Source organism: Simochromis diagramma, unplaced genomic scaffold (assembly GCF_900408965.1).
Source record: "Simochromis diagramma unplaced genomic scaffold, fSimDia1.1 OVJJ01000320.1, whole genome shotgun sequence".
NCBI classification, from domain to species: Eukaryota; Metazoa; Chordata; class Actinopteri; order Cichliformes; family Cichlidae; genus Simochromis; species Simochromis diagramma.
This window is the reverse complement of record NW_024386773.1, coordinates 12538543-12556834: the sequence shown is the minus strand read 5'-3', so window position 1 is coordinate 12556834 and position 18292 is coordinate 12538543. Positions and strand designations below refer to the sequence as shown.

The window sequence follows — 18292 nt, the reverse complement described above, 5'->3', positions numbered from 1 at the left end:
TCATGTCTCAATGCGTTGCTTTGTGGTTTGTTTGTTTCCAAAAAATGAAGAAAAAAAGCAAGAAAACAGAGTTAATGGGGGGAAAAAAAGGTCTTTTATTTCCTTAAAAAAACATATTCACATTCAACAGCATATTTGGTCAGGTCTTGTTACAGGTTTAGTCAGTGAAAAGTTCAGACAGATACATTTGAAATCTGAAAATACACTGACATTAATGGCCTAAACTACTCCATGTGCTGACAGCATCTCAGTAGCACTTTATGATAGTGACTGAAGTCATTTATAAGGCAAAAGTTAATCATGAAAAAAAGTGTTTTGTATTTAAGTCACCACTTATGTACGGACTCAAAAACTTCCCTGTAGCCTCTTGCATGTATGGTTTAATAAATACTGCAGCCAGTTTGAACCTTATTTATCTTAAAGGTTGTCACGCATTTGCTTAAATGTAGGAAATCTTGACTACATTGACTACATGCTTTTTATTTGTTTTTGTTTCTAATGTCTCTGTAAAGCACTTTGAATCACCTCGTTGTTGAATTGTGCTATACAAATAAACTTGCCTTGCCTTACAAACAGTAGTTTCCTGATTCCTGATGGTCACATCGGAAAAAGAGAGCCGGAATAAATACAAAATTCAGATTTTAAATAATGAGCTTATTTACTAAGAGGAACAACATCCTTCCTGGAAATGTATGAAAAACGCTCCATCCCAAGTAACTGCCCCTCAAACCAGTTACTATGTTTGAGGGGCAGTTACTTTTTCACATAGCCCCATCCACAAGCTGCATCCATAAACTCTGCATGTTTACAGAAAGAGAAGGATATCTGCTAAAGCACAAATGTCTGGAATAGCCTCAGCCACCCTGTATATATGTCAGTACAGTAAAGTTGCACATTTTGATTTGGAAGTCTGTAGTGGATTGACTTGCTTTTGAACAGCCTCATGTGGCCATTAGAGGAACTGCAGTTTCTGGGTGCCAGCTTTATTTTGTAACTATTGATGCTTTGTCTTGTCTGGCTTTTTATGTATTAAACAAATACAATATCTCATATAAAATGGTGTGTTCCAGACTGAGAATCAACCTGAGGATTGTTCTTTAGATATTTGGAAATCTGGAACACTTAGAAATACATTTATTAGTTCTTACACACAAATGTTACAGTATAAATGGATAAAAAGGGGATATAAAGCTGGAATGTGTCAGGGCTATGAGCTTTCACTCAGAGAGGAAGCCACAAGTACATTGTAGAAAACGCAACAGGAATGTACAGCATACACAAAAAAAGTCAGGTTCCACCCATGGAACCTTTTGGATGTTTCAAACTTCATACTGTACCATGCTTCACTTCTGGGGGATGATGGTGAAATTGAAGCCATGCTCCTAATCAATCATGAGCTTCTTGAGGGAGTTGAGATAGGCTGGGATGAGGGAGCTGACTGACTCCTCGTCATCGTTGAGGATCTTCTCTCCTCCGCCTTCCGAGCCCACTGAACTGGGTGACCGGACTCGGCCTGGGTACGGAGTGCTGTAACCCTGTTAGAACAGACACAGGCCTTAGAGTCAGAACAAGTACTTAGTAGAAGAGGCTAACATGGAGTTATTATTTAATAAACCGCGTAATACACCTGATAATATACTGTTCCAGAGAATACTTACGGAGGAGTATCCCTTGCCGAAGCTTCCTCTGTTCTTGGTCCTAATCTTGGTGAGCGCTGATTCAGCAATGTCCGCCCTCTCTTCGGCATCATCCAGCTCGTGCACGGTCTTCCTGTACTTTGCCAGGTTCATGTTAGCTTGTTCCTCCTGAAGTGACAGCAGTGTGAGTTAAAGCCCACAAACACCATGCTTGGAAACGTGTTCAGAGTAAGAGGATGAGGTGACGTACGGCCTCCTCTACTTGTCTCTTGTAGGCCTTCATCTTGTTTTGCAGCCTCTCCACCAGCTCCTGCATCCTCTGCTGGTTCTTCTGGTCCTCCTCCAACTGGAACAGCAGTTCCTTCAGCCGACGCTCGTTCTTCCGCAGCGTCTTCACTGTCTCAGCGTGCCGCTTTTGTTCAGAGTCCAGCTCCAGCTCCAGCTCCTTCACCTGCATGCAAAGAGTATCTACTATTGTGTGCAGGAAGGCTTCATATTTATCCACTGAGTGTTTAGTGAAGACACACTCTGTTACAATTTGCTGTTTGTCAAAAGTTCCATAAAAGCAGAAATGTGCTGCAGGCCAGACAACCAAAGTTGTCTGGCCTGCAGCACAAAGTTATGAGCTGTATGTTACATTGAGTATAACATACAGCTCATAACTTTGTTTTGTCATATTTCTGCATATGCCAGTGTGCTACATGCAAAGGCATGTGCAAATGTCTAGCCACTAGCACGTAAATATAAATCCTTAATCCTATAATTAGTTTTTATATCATCTTATATTGACATGTGACATGTGACACATTAGCTGGACAGTGCAGTCATCTGGGCGACCAACCAGCATGGATCGCACCTGCGACATGTTTAGTTGATCAAAAAAGCCATCTAAGAAGGGAAACACAGTGGCTGTGTTAATGTCATCTGAATACATTTTAGTGTTTTCTCTTACCTCGTGTGTCTGGTTCCGATGCATGGACTCAACTGAATGATAGTGCCCTGGTAGCAGCACCCCTATTTAAGGGTTTTTAGAGTGCTTTGCATGATGTGCGTCCTGTGACGTGACAGTATTTAGTCGCTTTGAAGCATGCCTATAGCATAGCCCATCAGTGGTGTCAGTTTATGTGTGGGTATATATATAATATTTTTATATTGTTAAAAAGTACATCAATGTAAAAAATTTAAAATGATAAATGTGTAAACTAAAGTCAAAAGCTGTCCGGTTTATGATGTCAGTGTGGCCCCCCGCTCCTTTTAATATTATCAGTTTATAGCCAAACAACGAATAGGAGCAGTACTATATGGTACTATTTGAGGTGCTAGTACTAGGGCTGGGCGATATGACCCAAAATTCATATCTCGATATTTTTTAGCTGGATGGCGATATAAGATATATATCTCGATATTTTTTTAAAGCCATAAGGTAAGAACAAAAAAGAGAGTTCTTAGTCAAGCTGTGTCCCAGATGTCACATGTGCACTTTTATTTACATACAGCATAGATGTACATGAAAAAACTACTCAAAAATAAATTATGAGCATTTATTAAATAATAATGCTCCATAAATAAAAGAAAACGATGTTGTTTTTGTGCATAACAAAGAGCTCACAATTGTGCAGTCAAAATGTAAACTAAAAGACGCTGAGCATAATAACAAAGACAGATTTCACAGCTGCTCTCTTCCAAGTTCGTGACTGACAGCCTGGAGTTTGAAATCCGCTTCAATAACCGTGTCTCTTAACAGGTGCCATTTATGGTCCTTATACACACACAATACGGTAATATTACGTTGAAGCACAGTACGTATCACTCCGCGAGGCTCCTCAGTAGCAGTGTTGCCAACGTAGCGACTTTGTCGCTATATTTAGCGAGTTTTCAGACTCCCTAGCGACAAATCTGGCGACTTTTTCTGGTATTATTGGAGACTTGTTTATGACGACTTTTTGACGTGAAAACGCGTATCGCTCTAGATCTCACCCTGGGTCAACACACCTGAATCACATGATTAGTTCGTTACCAGGCCTCTGGAGAACTTCAAGACGTGTTGAGAAGGTAATTTATCCATTTAAATCAGCTGTGGTGCATCAAGGACACATCTAAAACCTGCAGGAAACCAGCCCTCTTGGACTGGGGACCCCTGCTGTAGCTCAAACAGCATATGAAGCATTTAAATTCAGACCAACCTTATAAGCGTATAACACCGATGGGGAACAATGTGTTCTGCAGAATACTCTTGATACTTTAAGAGCAATTGCCAATAATACAGATTCATGTGTAGTAAGGTGGTTTCATTGCTACTTTTATTAAAGGAGTGCTTCTAAAAATTGAGGTGGTCATCTCCGCTTGCATTTCTGTAAAAGCCACAGCATGCCACCTTGGGTAAGAATATGTATTCTTAACATTTTGCTGTCACAGTTTAGCTGTTTTCATTTCCACTGACACATCAGCTCCTAAGACCACAATACTACTACCAAAGTACTACAAGGATCCGGAAACAAGGACAGAGGGGGGATATAAAATATACCAAATGTTTCTTGAATTGTTAGCACAAGTGTATATGTGTATGTATCTAGTCGGGTTTATATGCAGTAGTGCTCACTTGTTTTCTTTCATTTTATTACTTAACTGTATTTCATGTAAGTCATTGATATTAAATATTGATTTTACAGAGGGGTGGTAAGAGTTTGGTTTGAGATTTTCCTGTTAATATTTGGATATTTTTCTTGCATTAACAATTTTTTGATTAGAAAAGCAGAATAAAATGTGCAAATTAGCTTCATTTATAGTTTGTTATACTCCTTCCCTCTAATACAAATATTTCATTTCTAACTCTGAGTGTAAGTGCATAATTTAATAATAAGTGTTTCTGCTCACAAATGTCCACGAGCACAGACATGCACGCAAAAACTGCGTGACTCCTCGCTGGCTGTAACTCACCGCGCGTGTTCACCTGGAACGTCCTCTAAGAAGACGTGTGACCATTCTGATAGCCGTCTGTGTCTGCAGGTGAATGAGTGAAGCTACATAAACAGTTAAATTAGCATAGCTTACCAGCCGTAAACCCGACAACAACACAGTGGGTGAGGGTCGGAGGGGGGGGTCGCTTGGCATTCTAACTTTAAAGGAAGGATTTTAACAGTATTTGCTGTGGGTTACAGCAGTGGACCAGCAGGCTACATGTTTGAATCCAAACAAGTTTCACTCAATCCCAACAACTGAGGATCGCCATTGTATAGCGGTCGCTAGGGTAACGTCACGTCGCCGTCATATCGGATGTGGGCGGGGCTTAGCGCTAGAATCCCTTTGATCCTTTCATGTCTTGTGTGACATCACCTTGGTCAAAGTCTATAAATAGAAGCATTTGCACAGGGTTAGTTACAAGGTAAGTTTAGTCAGAGGGAGTAAGAGAGATTAATGTCTAAGACACAAACTCATCAAGTCCAGATTGTAAAAACTTATATCATTTGAAAATATGAATTCTGCCATTGAAACGACCGATGCGATTCAAAGCTGCGCCACTGAAGACGACACTGAATGTAGTGTCGTCCCTGGCGCAAACATTTTACAGAGCGACGAGGGGAAATCGAAGCACTGTGTGTGCTGCCCTCAGTCGTGCAACCAGCAACAGAATCCGGGGGATCCAGAGTCAGTTGTTCTCCAGGAACCTCCAGTGTCAGAAGAACAGCTGCTCGTTAAAGAGCTAATAAATGCTGTTGTTACACGTGCCTCCAAAGAGGCAAAGGTGTCGCCGTCTGACATGATTCAGCAGCGCCTCTTCACAGCTCTGTGGGCACAAGTTGAGCAAAAGCCTCTCAAAATCACACAAAGGCGGATTAAAAAACTTGAAAAGGTGATTTTTAAAGACATCACCAAGCGGCTGGACATTAGCCCTGATCTCGTGATCATTGCGCTAGCCGTAGGTCAGCCGTACCTAGAGGTGATCATCTCCATATTTGAAGATCACCTCTTCCGTAAAAACCTACTGGCAAGGTTCTTCTCGTGGTGCGTTAGAGCCGAGGATGACGAGGACGAACAAACTAAAACCATTTCTCAAACACTTTTAGAAGAATTTAAAAGTAATATATTTCCAATAGTGGAGAAAAAATCATCATCTGGCATTACTGTCAGCGATTATGATGATGATGAAGAAGAATGTGTGAGCGCACTCATTGATGCTGTGCTCACACGGGCTGCGAAGAATTCGCACTACAAACCTTCTAAAAAACTCCACAGGTACCTGTTAAAACACGTGTTGTCTGACAACAGGATCAAAGATCTGCATATACATAAAAAAAACTGAAAGATCTCGACAGGGCCATTTACCAAGAGCTACGTCAGAAAACATTCTGTAAAGAAAAACATTTACTGATGTTACTGAACGACGAGGACCCAGTGTTGAGAAAACTGACGGTCGATATCATTAAAAATCACCTGATCGACACTATGCAGAATCCAGCCCTGTGTGATGCTGAAGAGGCGGAAAATTACAGATTATCTGTGGAAACCTCTATCAAGAAGGTGGTGACGCGTGTCATTAACAATGCCAGTTCACCTTGCTGTACTGAAAAAGTTGATGCCATCACCCAACGGCTGTTCATAAAACTCTGGCCTAGACTTAAAAAAATCAAAATCGACAATGTGATATTCCTCAGTGATATGGTTTACAGCTCTTTAATAGAGAAATGGAAAGAGCCAGATGTCATACTGACATTCATGGAATTAGGCCACAAACATACAGATGATGTAATTGTAAAGGTTTTCAAGGAGCATGCCATCACTGTATTGGAAAGTGAACATTTCATCACAAGTTTCTTTCTCTCTGCGGGTCATGCTGTATGGATCGCAGGCAGAAAATACTTGGTTAGTGTTTTGTAAGTCCCTAAAAGTAGATTCTCTTCATCTGGACGTAGCATTTTCAGTTTCAATTTATTTAACATCTAATCGATTCATTTTAAAAACCCTTGACCGGTCGAGGCAGATGGCCGTTCCTCACTGAGCCTGGTTCTGCCGGAGTTTTCTCCCTGTTAAAAGGAAGTTTTTACTCCCCACCGTCGCCTAGTGCTTGCTCAGAGGCAATTGTCAAATTATTGGGGTTTTGTTTTGTGCCATCTAATACACAACTTATCGTATTGGGCACTCTAAATGTATTTTTCATCAATAAAAAGATCCAAAAAAGATTATATTGTGAATTCTGCGTGTTTTCATTGTCACACAAATGTATACATTTTCAGCTTAGACTGAACGTGTTTGTTTGTCATTCTTTTCAAAATCAAAGATTTTAGTAGCAACTATTGTATTAAAACATTGCACAGACGTTTTACTCTGATTACACAAACCTTATGTAGGAGTAGGTCACAGATAAGAGGTATTCATTTGTAAATTTGACCTCTGACCTCACAGAGATCAAATGTGACAGGATATTTGTACTGTCATTTTCAGACTATAAGGATATTTGTATGTAAACTATAATTTCATATTAAGAATCCACATCAACACGTTCTCACTCTCAAAGTGTCAAATGTTACACTAGGTGACAAATCGTCAGTATGTTACGCTTTTGGCCACCCAACATGTCCCTGTGTTACTTGTTCGGAAAAATGAGGAAACATGAGAACCATTTCGAATCAATCTACACGTGTATGTTTATTTTACTGTAATTGCTTTGGAAAACACTATCTAACACGATTAGGTTATGATACGGGTTAGGATTAAGGTTAGGGTTATGGCTGGAATACACAGCTGGAACGTGTATTACACCGGGAGCGTCATTCTATTGGATATCATCCACAATCCGGCGCGTATCAAATGGATGCGGAAGGTTACCTTTCACGTGTCTGTGGGACACCTTGGAGCGCGACTAATGGTCAGTATGTTACACGTCGGGAATGAGAACGGGCTGTCCACATATATTGGTATGTAATCTACTAAATTTTGCCAATACAAACAATGGCAGTAATGAATTAATTCATCAATATAATAATTAATATATATAAATATAAAAACACATTTATAAAAAAAAAATATTCACTGTCTACTTTAGCAGAAGGTTTTTAGCTGAAGATAGTTTAACCAGCTGTTTTGCCAACACCTTCATTTTTATCATTTAGCATCATTTTAGAATATAATACATTACTGTAGATCTCCCTAAGAACACCTGGATAAGTTCTTTTATGAAGCCTTCTCTGGCTCCGTGATCTGACTCCGGGGTGAGAGAGGAAGCAATCGAGCCGATGCGCCCCTCCAGTTCTCTGAAGAGGCTGTGGATGCATCGCTCTTGTGGGATACAGTTTTTCAGCAGTACTGCTGTGGCAGAGTCCGCGCAGAGCTGCACCATCTGAGCAGCCATGTGACACATTAGCTGGACAGTGCAGTCATCTGGGCGACCAACCAGCATGGATCGCACCCGCGACATGTTTAGTTGATCAAAAAAGCCATCTACGAGGGGACCCACAGTGGCTGCGTTAATATTGTCCAAATACATTTTAATGTTTTAAGCTGCAGCAGAGTGAACGACTGTGTCTGTTCTTGTGCTTTCTCCAAACTTGAGGTGACACAGAAGGTTTCTGTTCCTCGGCGGTCACAGCTTCTTCAGACTGTGTGTGATGTTTTCTCTTTTCGGGGATTTCTTGTTCCACAGACTGGCCCCTGAGCTTAAAACTTATATCCTTTTGTTTTTTGTAAAGACCTCATTCCAATCCATTTTATTAAATGAAGTTATTTCTAATAATTTTGTGCTTAATGTTTTGGCTGCTGAAACAGGAAAGTGTATCTCATGTATTCTGTTGACGGTTTGTTCCACTTGTGCGCACCTCTGTATGTATGTTTTCTTGTAAATGTACGACTTTGTATGGATGAAATCTCACTAATAAATATCACAACAGGATGTTCTCGGCATTTTCTACCTAAACAGTTTGGATTGAATGACAACTACTCAACACACGTTCAGTCAAAGCTGTATACACACACACACACACACACACACACACACACACACACACACACACACACACACACACACACACACACATATTTGTCCAACAGACAGTGAAAACAAGCAGAAATCAGAGTGTGATTTTTCTTTTAGAATTTTATTAGATTTTCTGATTTTTGTTCAATAATTTAGAGTGTTCTAGTCAGTAATTTACTGACTAGAAACAAGACCCCAATAATCGGACAATTCCCTCTGAGCAAGCACTTGGCGACAGTGGGGAAGAAAAACTCCCTTTTAACGGGGAGAAACTTCCGGCAGAACCAGGCTCAGTGAGGGACGGTCATCTGCCGCAACCGGTCCAGGGGTGTTTAAAATGACTCGATTGGATGTTAAATAAATTGGCTTGTTTGAATTGTTTGTTGTTAGCCAATTTAAGAGTCACTTTGATGCCAGCTAGTCAATGTCAAATTGTTGTTGTTTTTACAGGGGAAACACCGGCGACTGTCTGCGGGTGATGGCTAACCTCCGACCTATTGATGAGAAGAACCTTCTGATGCGACCTGCTGGCGCCGCTGCCGATATCAGATGTTCTTTAAAGGTTTCGATGATTCTTTGCTCACCTACTTCATGGTCGAGATTAAAGAGAATCGTGACACACTTGGGGTCCTTATACTCCTTAAGGAGAGATTTGTAAATGACCTTGTGTAAGGTTCTGAAGGACTTTGAGGAGGGCTGAAAATCGATATGTTGGACATCAGCCCAGATTTTCTTCAACAAACGGTTTGTAATTTCAGAAACTGTGTCATCTGTATACAGAACGCGTGCCTTTTTGAAAGCACGCCTGACAAGTTCTTCCACACAGACTTCAACTGAAAGCTGCTTCTGAGCTTTGATTTCAGAAGACTCTGGCTCAAGTTTCTGTGTGGATGCTACAAAGTGTTTCTTGAAGATGGAGATGAAAAGTTTGTCAACTGTTGGCTCTCCTAATTTCAATAGAGTTAAGGTGTGTTTTGGGTTGGAGAGCGCTTCCTTGCAAAAGTCTTTGAGAATGACCTTTGCAAGATCTTGTAGGGCCTTTGGTGATAAAGTCAAATCTGCTGTTTTTATTTCAGAGCAGATTTGATCTAAAAGGCGCTGGTGGAGGGAGTCTGATGGGCAGGCTGTGGATTTTTTTGCAGCCTGGGAAAGGACAGCCTGAAGGACCACGCTTATGAGCCCTTTTCTCTCTGCTTCACCTCGAGGTGACGCAGAGGGTTTCTGCTCCTCAGAAGCCACGGCTGCTTTTTCAGCCTCTGAGGCTTCTGTGTTTGCCATTTGTGAAGGTTCCACAGACAGCGAGGACTCCAGATCTTTCTCTGGTTGTTCTGTCTGTGGGACCTGCTGATTGTCCTGCTGGCTGCCTGACTGGGTGCACGTGCAGTGTGCAAATCTCCGAATCTCTTCTTCATCCGAATACATTTTCGTGTTAGTGTTTTCTCTTACTTCGTGTGTCTGGTTCCGATGCATGGACTCAACTGAATGACAGTACCTGTAGCAGCACCCCTATTTATGGGTTTTCGAGGTCTTTGTAATGACGTGCGTACTGTGACGTGACAGTACGGTATTTAGTTGCTTTGAAGTATGCCTATAAGCCCCGCCCACTTCTAAAAAGAATGCCTAGCAACAGCGTCACACAAACGCACCGGCGCTAGCCGCGTGGATGTGAAACGCGGGGAGAGATCACGTGGAGCCTGCACGTCCACTGCTGTCACCGACACGGAATACTTTTAAAACCCTTCCGTTATAGTTTGTGCTGTCACCAGGCTGTCCGTGATGGCGGGTAAGCGACGGGAACGTAAATGTGCGTGTAGCTTCACTCGGCTAGCAGAGTGGTCACGTTAAAGCGAGCTATACGTGAAAGTTTTCAGCCGTGTGGATTTTTAAAATACTTTGTCATTTCTGTCATTCAGCGCAGCTGTTCAGCTCTTTGAAATGCAGATGAAAATAACGCGTTTTTCTCACGGTGGAGCTCACGTCTTTTTTAAGCACAGCACCGGAAATGACTTCAGATACCCACGTGTGCCACTACATATATATTATTTATATGATTTGTTTCTGGTTTGTGAATTGAACTTAAGATCAGATGTGATGGAGTTGGAGATGGAGACACTTGTCGAAACCGGAAATGCTGAGACTCTCAAAGCCCTGTACGTATTTCCTGATATATTCTCTTATCTGCAGGTATCTAAAAAAGGCTCTCCCTTGAGCTTTAAAGTCTCTGTGCTGCTGCAACATGTTTTGCATTTAGATGGTACTGTAAGGTTGAAGTGCTTCGGTGGTGATAGTTTTGGAATATGTATCATTTGCGTCAGTTGGATTTGGTGACTGTACTGCAGAAGCTAAATGCCATACCAAATGTTCTTTTCCAGTATTACTGCTTAGTACTGCTTGACTACTAAAAAGAGACAAATGAGATGTTTTTGTACATTAACAGCTAAAAGTTGTCATTTTTCATAAATAAAATGGAAATACGTATTTCATGTCTCAATGCGTTGCTTTGTGGTTTGTTTGTTTCCAAAAAATGAAGAAAAAAAGCAAGAAAACAGAGTTAATGGGAAAAAAAGGTCTTTTATTTCCTTAAAAAAACATATTCACATTCAACAGCATATTTGGTCGTAGGAAATCTTGACTACAAACAGTAGTTTCCTGATGGTCACATCGGAAAAAGAGAGCCGGAATAAATACAAAATGCAGATTTTAAATAATGAGCTTATTTACTAAGAGGAACAACATCCTTCCTGGAAATGTATGAAAAACGCTCCATCCCAAGTAACTGCCCCTCAAACCAGTTACTATGTTTGAGGGGCAGTTACTTTTTCACATAGCCCCATCCACAAGCTGCATCCATAAACTCTGCATGTTTACAGAAAGAGAAGGATATCTGCTAAAGCACAAATGTCTGGAATAGCCTCAGCCACCCTGTATATATGTCAGTACAGTAAAGTTGCACATTTTGATTTGGAAGTCTGTAGTGGATTGACTTGCTTTTTGAACAGCCTCATGTGGCCATTAGAGGAACTGCAGTTTCTGGGTGCCAGCTTTATTTTGTAACTATTGATGCTTTGTCTTGTCTGGCTTTTTATGTATTAAACAAATACAATATCTCATATAAAATGGTGTGTTCCAGACTGAGAATCAGCCTGAGGATTGTTCTTTAGATATTTGGAAATCTGGAACACTTAGAAATACATTTATTAGTTTTTACATACAAATGTTACAGTATAAATGGATAAAAAGGGGATATAAAGCTGGAATGTGTCAGGGCTATGAGCTTTCACTCAGAGAGGAAGCCACAAGTACATTGTAGAAAACGCAACAGGAATGTACAGCATACACAAAAAAAGTCAGGTTCCACCCATGGAACCTTTTGGATGTTTCAAACTTCATACTGTACCATGCTTCACTTCTGGGGGACGATGGTGAAATTGAAGCCATGCTCCTAATCAATCATGAGCTTCTTGAGGGAGTTGAGATAGGCTGGGATGAGGGAGCTGACTGACTCCTCGTCATCGTTGAGGATCTTCTCCGCCTTCCGAGCCCACTGAACTGGGTGACCGGACTCGGCCTGGGTACGGAGTGCTGTAACCCTGTTAGAACAGACACAGGCCTTAGAGTCAGAACAAGTACTTAGTAGAAGAGGCTAACATGGAGTTATTATTTAATAAACCGCGTAATACACCTGATAATATACTGTTCCAGAGAATACTTACGGCGGAGTATCCCTTGCCGAAGCTTCCTCTGTTCTTGGTCCTAATCTTGGTGAGCGCTGATTCAGCAATGTCCGCCCTCTCTTCGGCATCATCCAGCTCGTGCACGGTCTTCCTGTACTTTGCCAGGTTCATGTTAGCTTGTTCCTCCTGAAGTGACAGCAGTGTGAGTTAAAGCCCACAAACACCATGCTTGGAAACGTGTTCAGAGTAAGAGGATGAGGTGACGTACGGCCTCCTCTACTTGTCTCTTGTAGGCCTTCATCTTGTTTTGCAGCCTCTCCACCAGCTCCTGCATCCTCTGCTGGTTCTTCTGGTCCTCCTCCAACTGGAACAGCAGTTCCTTCAGCCGACGCTCGTTCTTCCGCTGCGTCTTCACTGTCTCAGCGTGCCGCTTTTGTTCAGAGTCCAGCTCCAGCTCCTTCACCTGCATGCAAAGAGTATCTACTATTGTGTGCAGGAAGGCTTCATATTTATCCACTGAGTGTTTAGTGAAGACACACTCTGTTACAATTTGCTGTTTGTCAAAAGTTCCATAAAAGCAGAAATGTGCTGCAGGCCAGACAACCAAAGTATTCTGGCCTGCAGCACAAAGTTATGAGCTGTATGTTACATTGAGTATAACATACAGCTCATAACTTTGTTTTGTCATATTTCTGCATATGCCAGTGTGCTACATGCAAAGGCATGTGCAAATGGCTAGCCACTAGCACGTAAATATAAATCCTTAATCCTATAATTCATTTTTATATCATCTTATTATATTGACATGTGACACATTAGCTGGACAGTGCAGTCATCTGGGCGACCAACCAGCATGGATCGCACCTGCGACATGTTTAGTTGATCAAAAAAGCCATCTAAGAAGGGAAACACAGTGGCTGTGTTAATGTCATCTGAATACATTTTAGTGTTTTCTCTTACCTCGTGTGTCTGGTTCCGATGCATGGACTCAACTGAATGATAGTGCCTGGTAGCAGCACCCCTATTTAAGGGTTTTAGAGTGCTTTGTAATGATGTGCGTCCTGTGACGTGACAGTATTTAGTCGCTTTGAAGCATGCCTATAGCATAGCCCATCAGTGGTGTCAGTTTATGTGTGGGTATATATAATATTTTTATATTGTTAAAAAAGTACATCAATGTAAAAAATTTAAAATGATAAATGTGTAAACTAAAGTCAAAAGCTGTCCGGTTTATGATGTCAGTGTGGCCCCCCGCTCCTTTTAATATTATCAGTTATAGCCAAAACAACGAATAGGAGCAGTACTATATGGTACTATTTGAGGTGCTAGTACTAGGGCTGGGCGATATGACCCAAAATTCATATCTCGATATTTTTTAGCTGGATGGCGATATAAGATATATATCTCGATTTTTTTTTTAAAGCCATAAGGTAAGAACAAAAAGAGAGTTCTTAGTCAAAGCTGTGTCCCAGATGTCACATGTGCACTTTTATTAACAAACAGCATAGATGTACATGAAAAAAACTACTCAAAAATAAATTATGAGCATTTATTAAATAATAATGCTCCATAAATAAAAGAAAACGATGTTGTTTTTGTGCATAACAAAGAGCTCACAATTGTGCAGTCAAAATGTAAACTAAAAGACGCTGAGCATAATAACAAAGACAGATTTCACAGCTGCTCTCTTTCCAAGTTCGTGACTGACAGCCTGGAGTTTGAAATCCGCTTCATAACCGTGTCTCTTAACAGGTGCCATTTATGGTCCTTACACACACAATACGGTAATATTACGTTGAAGCACAGTACGTATCACTCCGCGAGGCTCCTCGGTAGCAGTGTTGCCAACGTAGCGACTTTGTCGCTATATTTGGCGAGTTTTCAGACCCCCTAGCGACAAATCTGGCGACTTTTTCTGGTATTATTGGAGACTTGTTTATGACGACTTTTTGACGTGAAAACGCGTATCGCTCTAGAGCTCACCCTGGGTCAACACACCTGAATCACATGATTAGTTCGTTACCAGGCCTCTGGAGAACTTCAAGACGTGTTGAGAAGGTAATTTATCCATTTAAATCAGCTGTGGTGCATCAAGGACACATCTAAAACCTGCAGGAAACCAGCCCTCTTGGACTGGGATTGGGGACCCCTGCTGTAGCTCAAACAGCATATGAAGCATTTAAATTCAGACCAACCTTATAAGCGTATAACACCGATGGGGAACAATGTGTTCTGCAGAATACTCTTGATACTTTAAGAGCAATTTGCCAATAATACAGATTTATTTTGTTTATATTCTACAAATGTTTTAAGCTTGTTTCAAAGATTCTGTACTGCAGCTTTAAATGTTTTCCAAAAGCACACATACACTTATCAGTGTTTCTCAAACCTTTTACAGTGTGTACCACATGATAAAAATGTCAAGCTCTCCTAAGCACCACTATGAAAGCATGAAACTCATAAATCTTACAACACAAAATTAGTATCTGCAGTAAAGATTTTTTCATACATTATATACATGCTACCACAGGCAAAGGTGCCTCCATTTTTATAGTTTTTATTAATATTTTGTAATAATTTATTTGTAATAATTTATTCTTTTTTGGGAGTGTTTTTTATGTGTCTGCATTATATTATACAAACACATTAAAAGTGAATCTCTGTCCAAAAAATGAACTCAGTTTACTTTTTACTCACTATGAGCATCATTCATTATTCTTCCCCAGTAATTAAGGTTAGGAAATGTTTTTTTTTATTCCAATCCATTCTTCTTTAGCAGCATTTAAATAACCTTTATCAGATTTGATGGTTTTGTTACAGACTTTTCAAAAAAGTGTTTTGCTTTTCTTTCACAAATGTGGGGATTAAATTGTTAAAATGTACAAAACAGTGATGTCATGTTTTGTGATGAGGACCCAGGCACATAGAGATTGATGAATTTAAGAATCTTATGATTTAATAAAGAAATTTGCAGACTTGCACAGAGATGGTAAAATTATGATGACTGATAACGGAGACGAAGACAACAGACGATGAGGACAGGGAGGATGCAGGATGAGTAAAGTGTATCTTAGCTGGCTGGGCAGCTCTCTGGGTGCTCAGCACCCCTAAAGCTCTGATCCTAGAATCGCCCCTGAAATGATCAGCGTTGCTGCTTTACAAGGTGTAACAATTAAGTTACACAACAATTAAGTCTCACTGCACTGGAACTTTAAAATCTTCACTATTAACTATTTTGCTGCTCAAAGCTAAAGCTACACATGACACAATGCATTTAGGTTATCTCGTGGAAATTAAACTTTCAGTTTATTTTTTGTTGTTACATTGATTTATTTTATCATCCAACATAACTCTAATACAAATAAATATTTTTCTTTTAAACGTTGAGGGGCTTTGTGAACTTAAAGTGCTGTTCAGTCTGCACTGAACACATAACCTGATCCAGAGCAAGTTTTGCTCAGAGTTTAGGTTGAAATCACATTTTCACAGCAGCGCTAAGCATGATACTGAATGAAAAAACGGTTAATGCTTATACCTTTGAGTCACACCTGACTGAAACCATAAAACTAACTCATGTGGTTAAGTTACATCAGTACAAAATGCGTTGCATAGTTACAGGAATTTGCATACTGCCAGGACTGATTTACATAACTGGAATTACAGTAAACAGAACGATTTATCAGTACTGTGTGTTTTTATCACCACAAATATTCAGTCAAATAATTTCACTTTGATCTGGCAACAAACTAAAGAGATTTCCTTCATGAGACTATTGTAAAGCACCGATCAGTGGCCTGAGTAAAGTTAAAGTTGAAATGTTCAGAGAGTTAAACGAGCGGCTGAAATAAAAAAAACCCAAAACATTTATTTATATATACATTCAGAAAATTAAGAGTCTACAGGATTTCTCTCTTGTTTTGTTTGGAGCCACCAGTGTTTTCATTCATTTGTTTATCTAGTTTTTTTATGTTCTTTACAAATTTCTAACTACATGTTCATTTGATATGACTGAAGTAGAACACATTCAGTTATTTTTTTCTAAAGAGTGAAAGGTGTCAAACACCTCCTTTTCATCCAGCACCTGTTATTTCTACTCAGGGTTTTATGTTTTCTTGAAGCAGCTAACACAAAGAAAGCCTCTCTATGTAAAACGTGTGCCACGCCTCGGGGCTTGCTTGCGTCACAGTATTGTCTCTGTCCGAAGCCACATCGGTGTTTGTTTTCTTGTCTTTATATGGAGTTTGTCTTGGAGTCTGTGTTGTGCCGGGAGGCAGGCATTTGGTGACGTTGGACTCCATTGCTATGGTAACATTGGCCAAAGTGACCCACCTTTTTCAATAGGAGCAAGAGAGAGGTCTTGAGCCTCAAAGTAGTTAGAATAGTCCCGTCGTAGAGTCAACAAGAGTCTGTTACATAGAAGTTAAACGACAAGCTATTAAAGACAACCAAGATAGTTAAGGAAGATTGATAAATGATAGGTGGACTCTACAGCTGGCTACAAAAGCAATAATCAGTAACATCTACAAGTAGTTTATGTTGTTGACATGACATGCAGTTATGCAGTAACAGCTACTGCATAATAAAAGCCTAGTAAACCATTTAAACAAAAACACAAAAGACAAAACAGTCACTCATCCACCTACTGGCTAAGAATGGTGGCAATAGCTGCTGCTTCTCATTCTACATGTGACCATGTGCAACAATTGGAGAAAGGAAGCCATTGCTCGTCGCCACGGCCTTGAATACCAGCCATCGAATATAACAAACATCAACATCTTTGTCTAAACATGACTTGTAAACAGCCATGTGAAACCGTTCATCTATACATTATTCACTGCAAATGGATGTAGCCATGGCTACATTTGAGACATTGTGACTCATACTGAGTTATTTGAGCCGTTTAAAGTGTTCCTCTGTTCCATCTGCACTTAGCCTGCCAACTGTAAGAAATGTCCAACCCTTGTGCTGCACACAGGCGTTTCTCCACAAAGCACTAAGTCATGTTTTGCTTGGGGATCTTATTTATTTCACTCAGTGACTTGCAGATTAATTTTTAAGTTTTATGTGATGCATACTTTTCTCTGGATTTGTTTGGTTAATATTCTGTCTCAATGAAAGCACAACACCATTAGAGACTAAGCTATTGCCTCATTAAATATGGGCTCAGTGGAAAGGTGGCTGTCAAGAAGCCATTTTTAAGGAAGGGAAATGTGGGCAAAGAGTCCGAGTTATGTTCATCACACATAAAACCGGACAGAAAGTCAGTGGCAACAGGTTTTGTGGAGTGCTGAATCCAAATTTAAAATTGTCAGTATGTATGCAGGATGTCAGGAGAGAGGTACAACAGTGAATGTAAAACACATCTGTAAAACATGGTGGAGGCTCTTTCATGCTTTGGGCTGCATTTCAGCAGGTGGTGCAGGGGATCGTGTCAAACTGACGAATAACAAGTGCAGAAAAAACACATTTTGAGACAAAACACAATATTCAGGTGTCTCATTGGCAGTATTTTCATTATGTATCATGACAATGATGGCAAGTACACTGTCAAGGCAGTAAAAGCATTCCTGGTTAGCAGTGTGGGAGCAGTACGGGACCATCTTGACTGAGAACAGAACAAAAAGCACCAACATGCAAATAAAAGCTTTGAATGTCCTTCAAAAAGCCTGCAGAGCTTTACATGAAAGCTGCCTTATTTCAGGCTGTACTGAAGAATAATTAGAATTATACAGACATTATTTTTGCCTTATATACTGTATACTTGCACATGTGTAAGCACTTTTTCCAAAAACATCACTACACCCATTTCCCTAACATAATGAAATGACAAGTGGCTCAAAACATTTACACTGTACTATAAAAATACGACTACAGGCAAAATATTAAATTTTAAAAACAACTTGTCCAAAATGCAATGTCTTATGATTTAACTGTTAGGTAAAAATGCATTTCACTGTGGTGGTTTGTCAGAAACAGCAAAGAGTTAAATGTAGATTATTTCTGAAATATTGCGA

The 18292-nt window shown here is 40.2% G+C and overlaps 2 protein-coding genes across 3 annotated transcripts; both read right to left on the bottom strand.

Moving 5' to 3' along the window:
- Positions 1 to 1153: 1153 nt before the first annotated feature.
- LOC120719732 (putative uncharacterized protein MYH16) lies at positions 1154 to 2302 on the bottom strand. 2 transcript variants are annotated; one of them, XM_040009183.1, is made up of 3 exons: positions 1900 to 2302; positions 1659 to 1805; positions 1154 to 1535 (listed from the first exon to the last, which is right to left on the bottom strand). In XM_040009183.1, exons 1-3 carry the CDS (start codon positions 2092 to 2094, stop codon positions 1383 to 1385), a joined length of 495 nt encoding a protein of 164 aa, XP_039865117.1. In that variant the 5' UTR covers positions 2095 to 2302; the 3' UTR covers positions 1154 to 1382. The 2 variants fall into 2 exon arrangements, with proteins under 2 accessions (XP_039865117.1, XP_039865108.1); XM_040009174.1 differs by having other exon boundaries at positions 1157 to 1535; positions 1888 to 2296.
- Positions 2303 to 11324: 9022 nt separating this feature from the next.
- LOC120719756 (putative uncharacterized protein MYH16) lies at positions 11325 to 12882 on the bottom strand. The gene is made up of 3 exons (XM_040009218.1): positions 12547 to 12882; positions 12318 to 12464; positions 11325 to 12194 (listed from the first exon to the last, which is right to left on the bottom strand). Exons 1-3 carry the CDS (start codon positions 12745 to 12747, stop codon positions 12114 to 12116), a joined length of 429 nt encoding a protein of 142 aa, XP_039865152.1. The 5' UTR covers positions 12748 to 12882; the 3' UTR covers positions 11325 to 12113.
- Positions 12883 to 18292: the final 5410 nt, after the last annotated feature.

What these genes read in the sequence shown, in the direction of transcription:
- LOC120719732 (XM_040009174.1), bottom strand. Translation starts at nt 2,094, where the DNA reads ATGCAGGTGAAGGAGCTGGAGCTGGAGCTGGACTCTGAACAAAAGCGG. An exon ending in AGAGACAAGTAGAGGAGGCC is followed by an intron (nt 1,806 to 1,887) that starts GTACGTCACCTC and finishes CTGTCACTTCAG; the next exon opens with GAGGAACAAGCTAACATGAA. An exon ending in TCGGCAAGGGATACTCCTCC is followed by an intron (nt 1,536 to 1,658) that starts GTAAGTATTCTC and finishes CTGTTCTAACAG; the next exon opens with GGTTACAGCACTCCGTACCC.
- LOC120719756 (XM_040009218.1), bottom strand. Translation starts at nt 12,747, where the DNA reads ATGCAGGTGAAGGAGCTGGAGCTGGACTCTGAACAAAAGCGGCACGCT. An exon ending in AGAGACAAGTAGAGGAGGCC is followed by an intron (nt 12,465 to 12,546) that starts GTACGTCACCTC and finishes CTGTCACTTCAG; the next exon opens with GAGGAACAAGCTAACATGAA. An exon ending in TCGGCAAGGGATACTCCGCC is followed by an intron (nt 12,195 to 12,317) that starts GTAAGTATTCTC and finishes CTGTTCTAACAG; the next exon opens with GGTTACAGCACTCCGTACCC.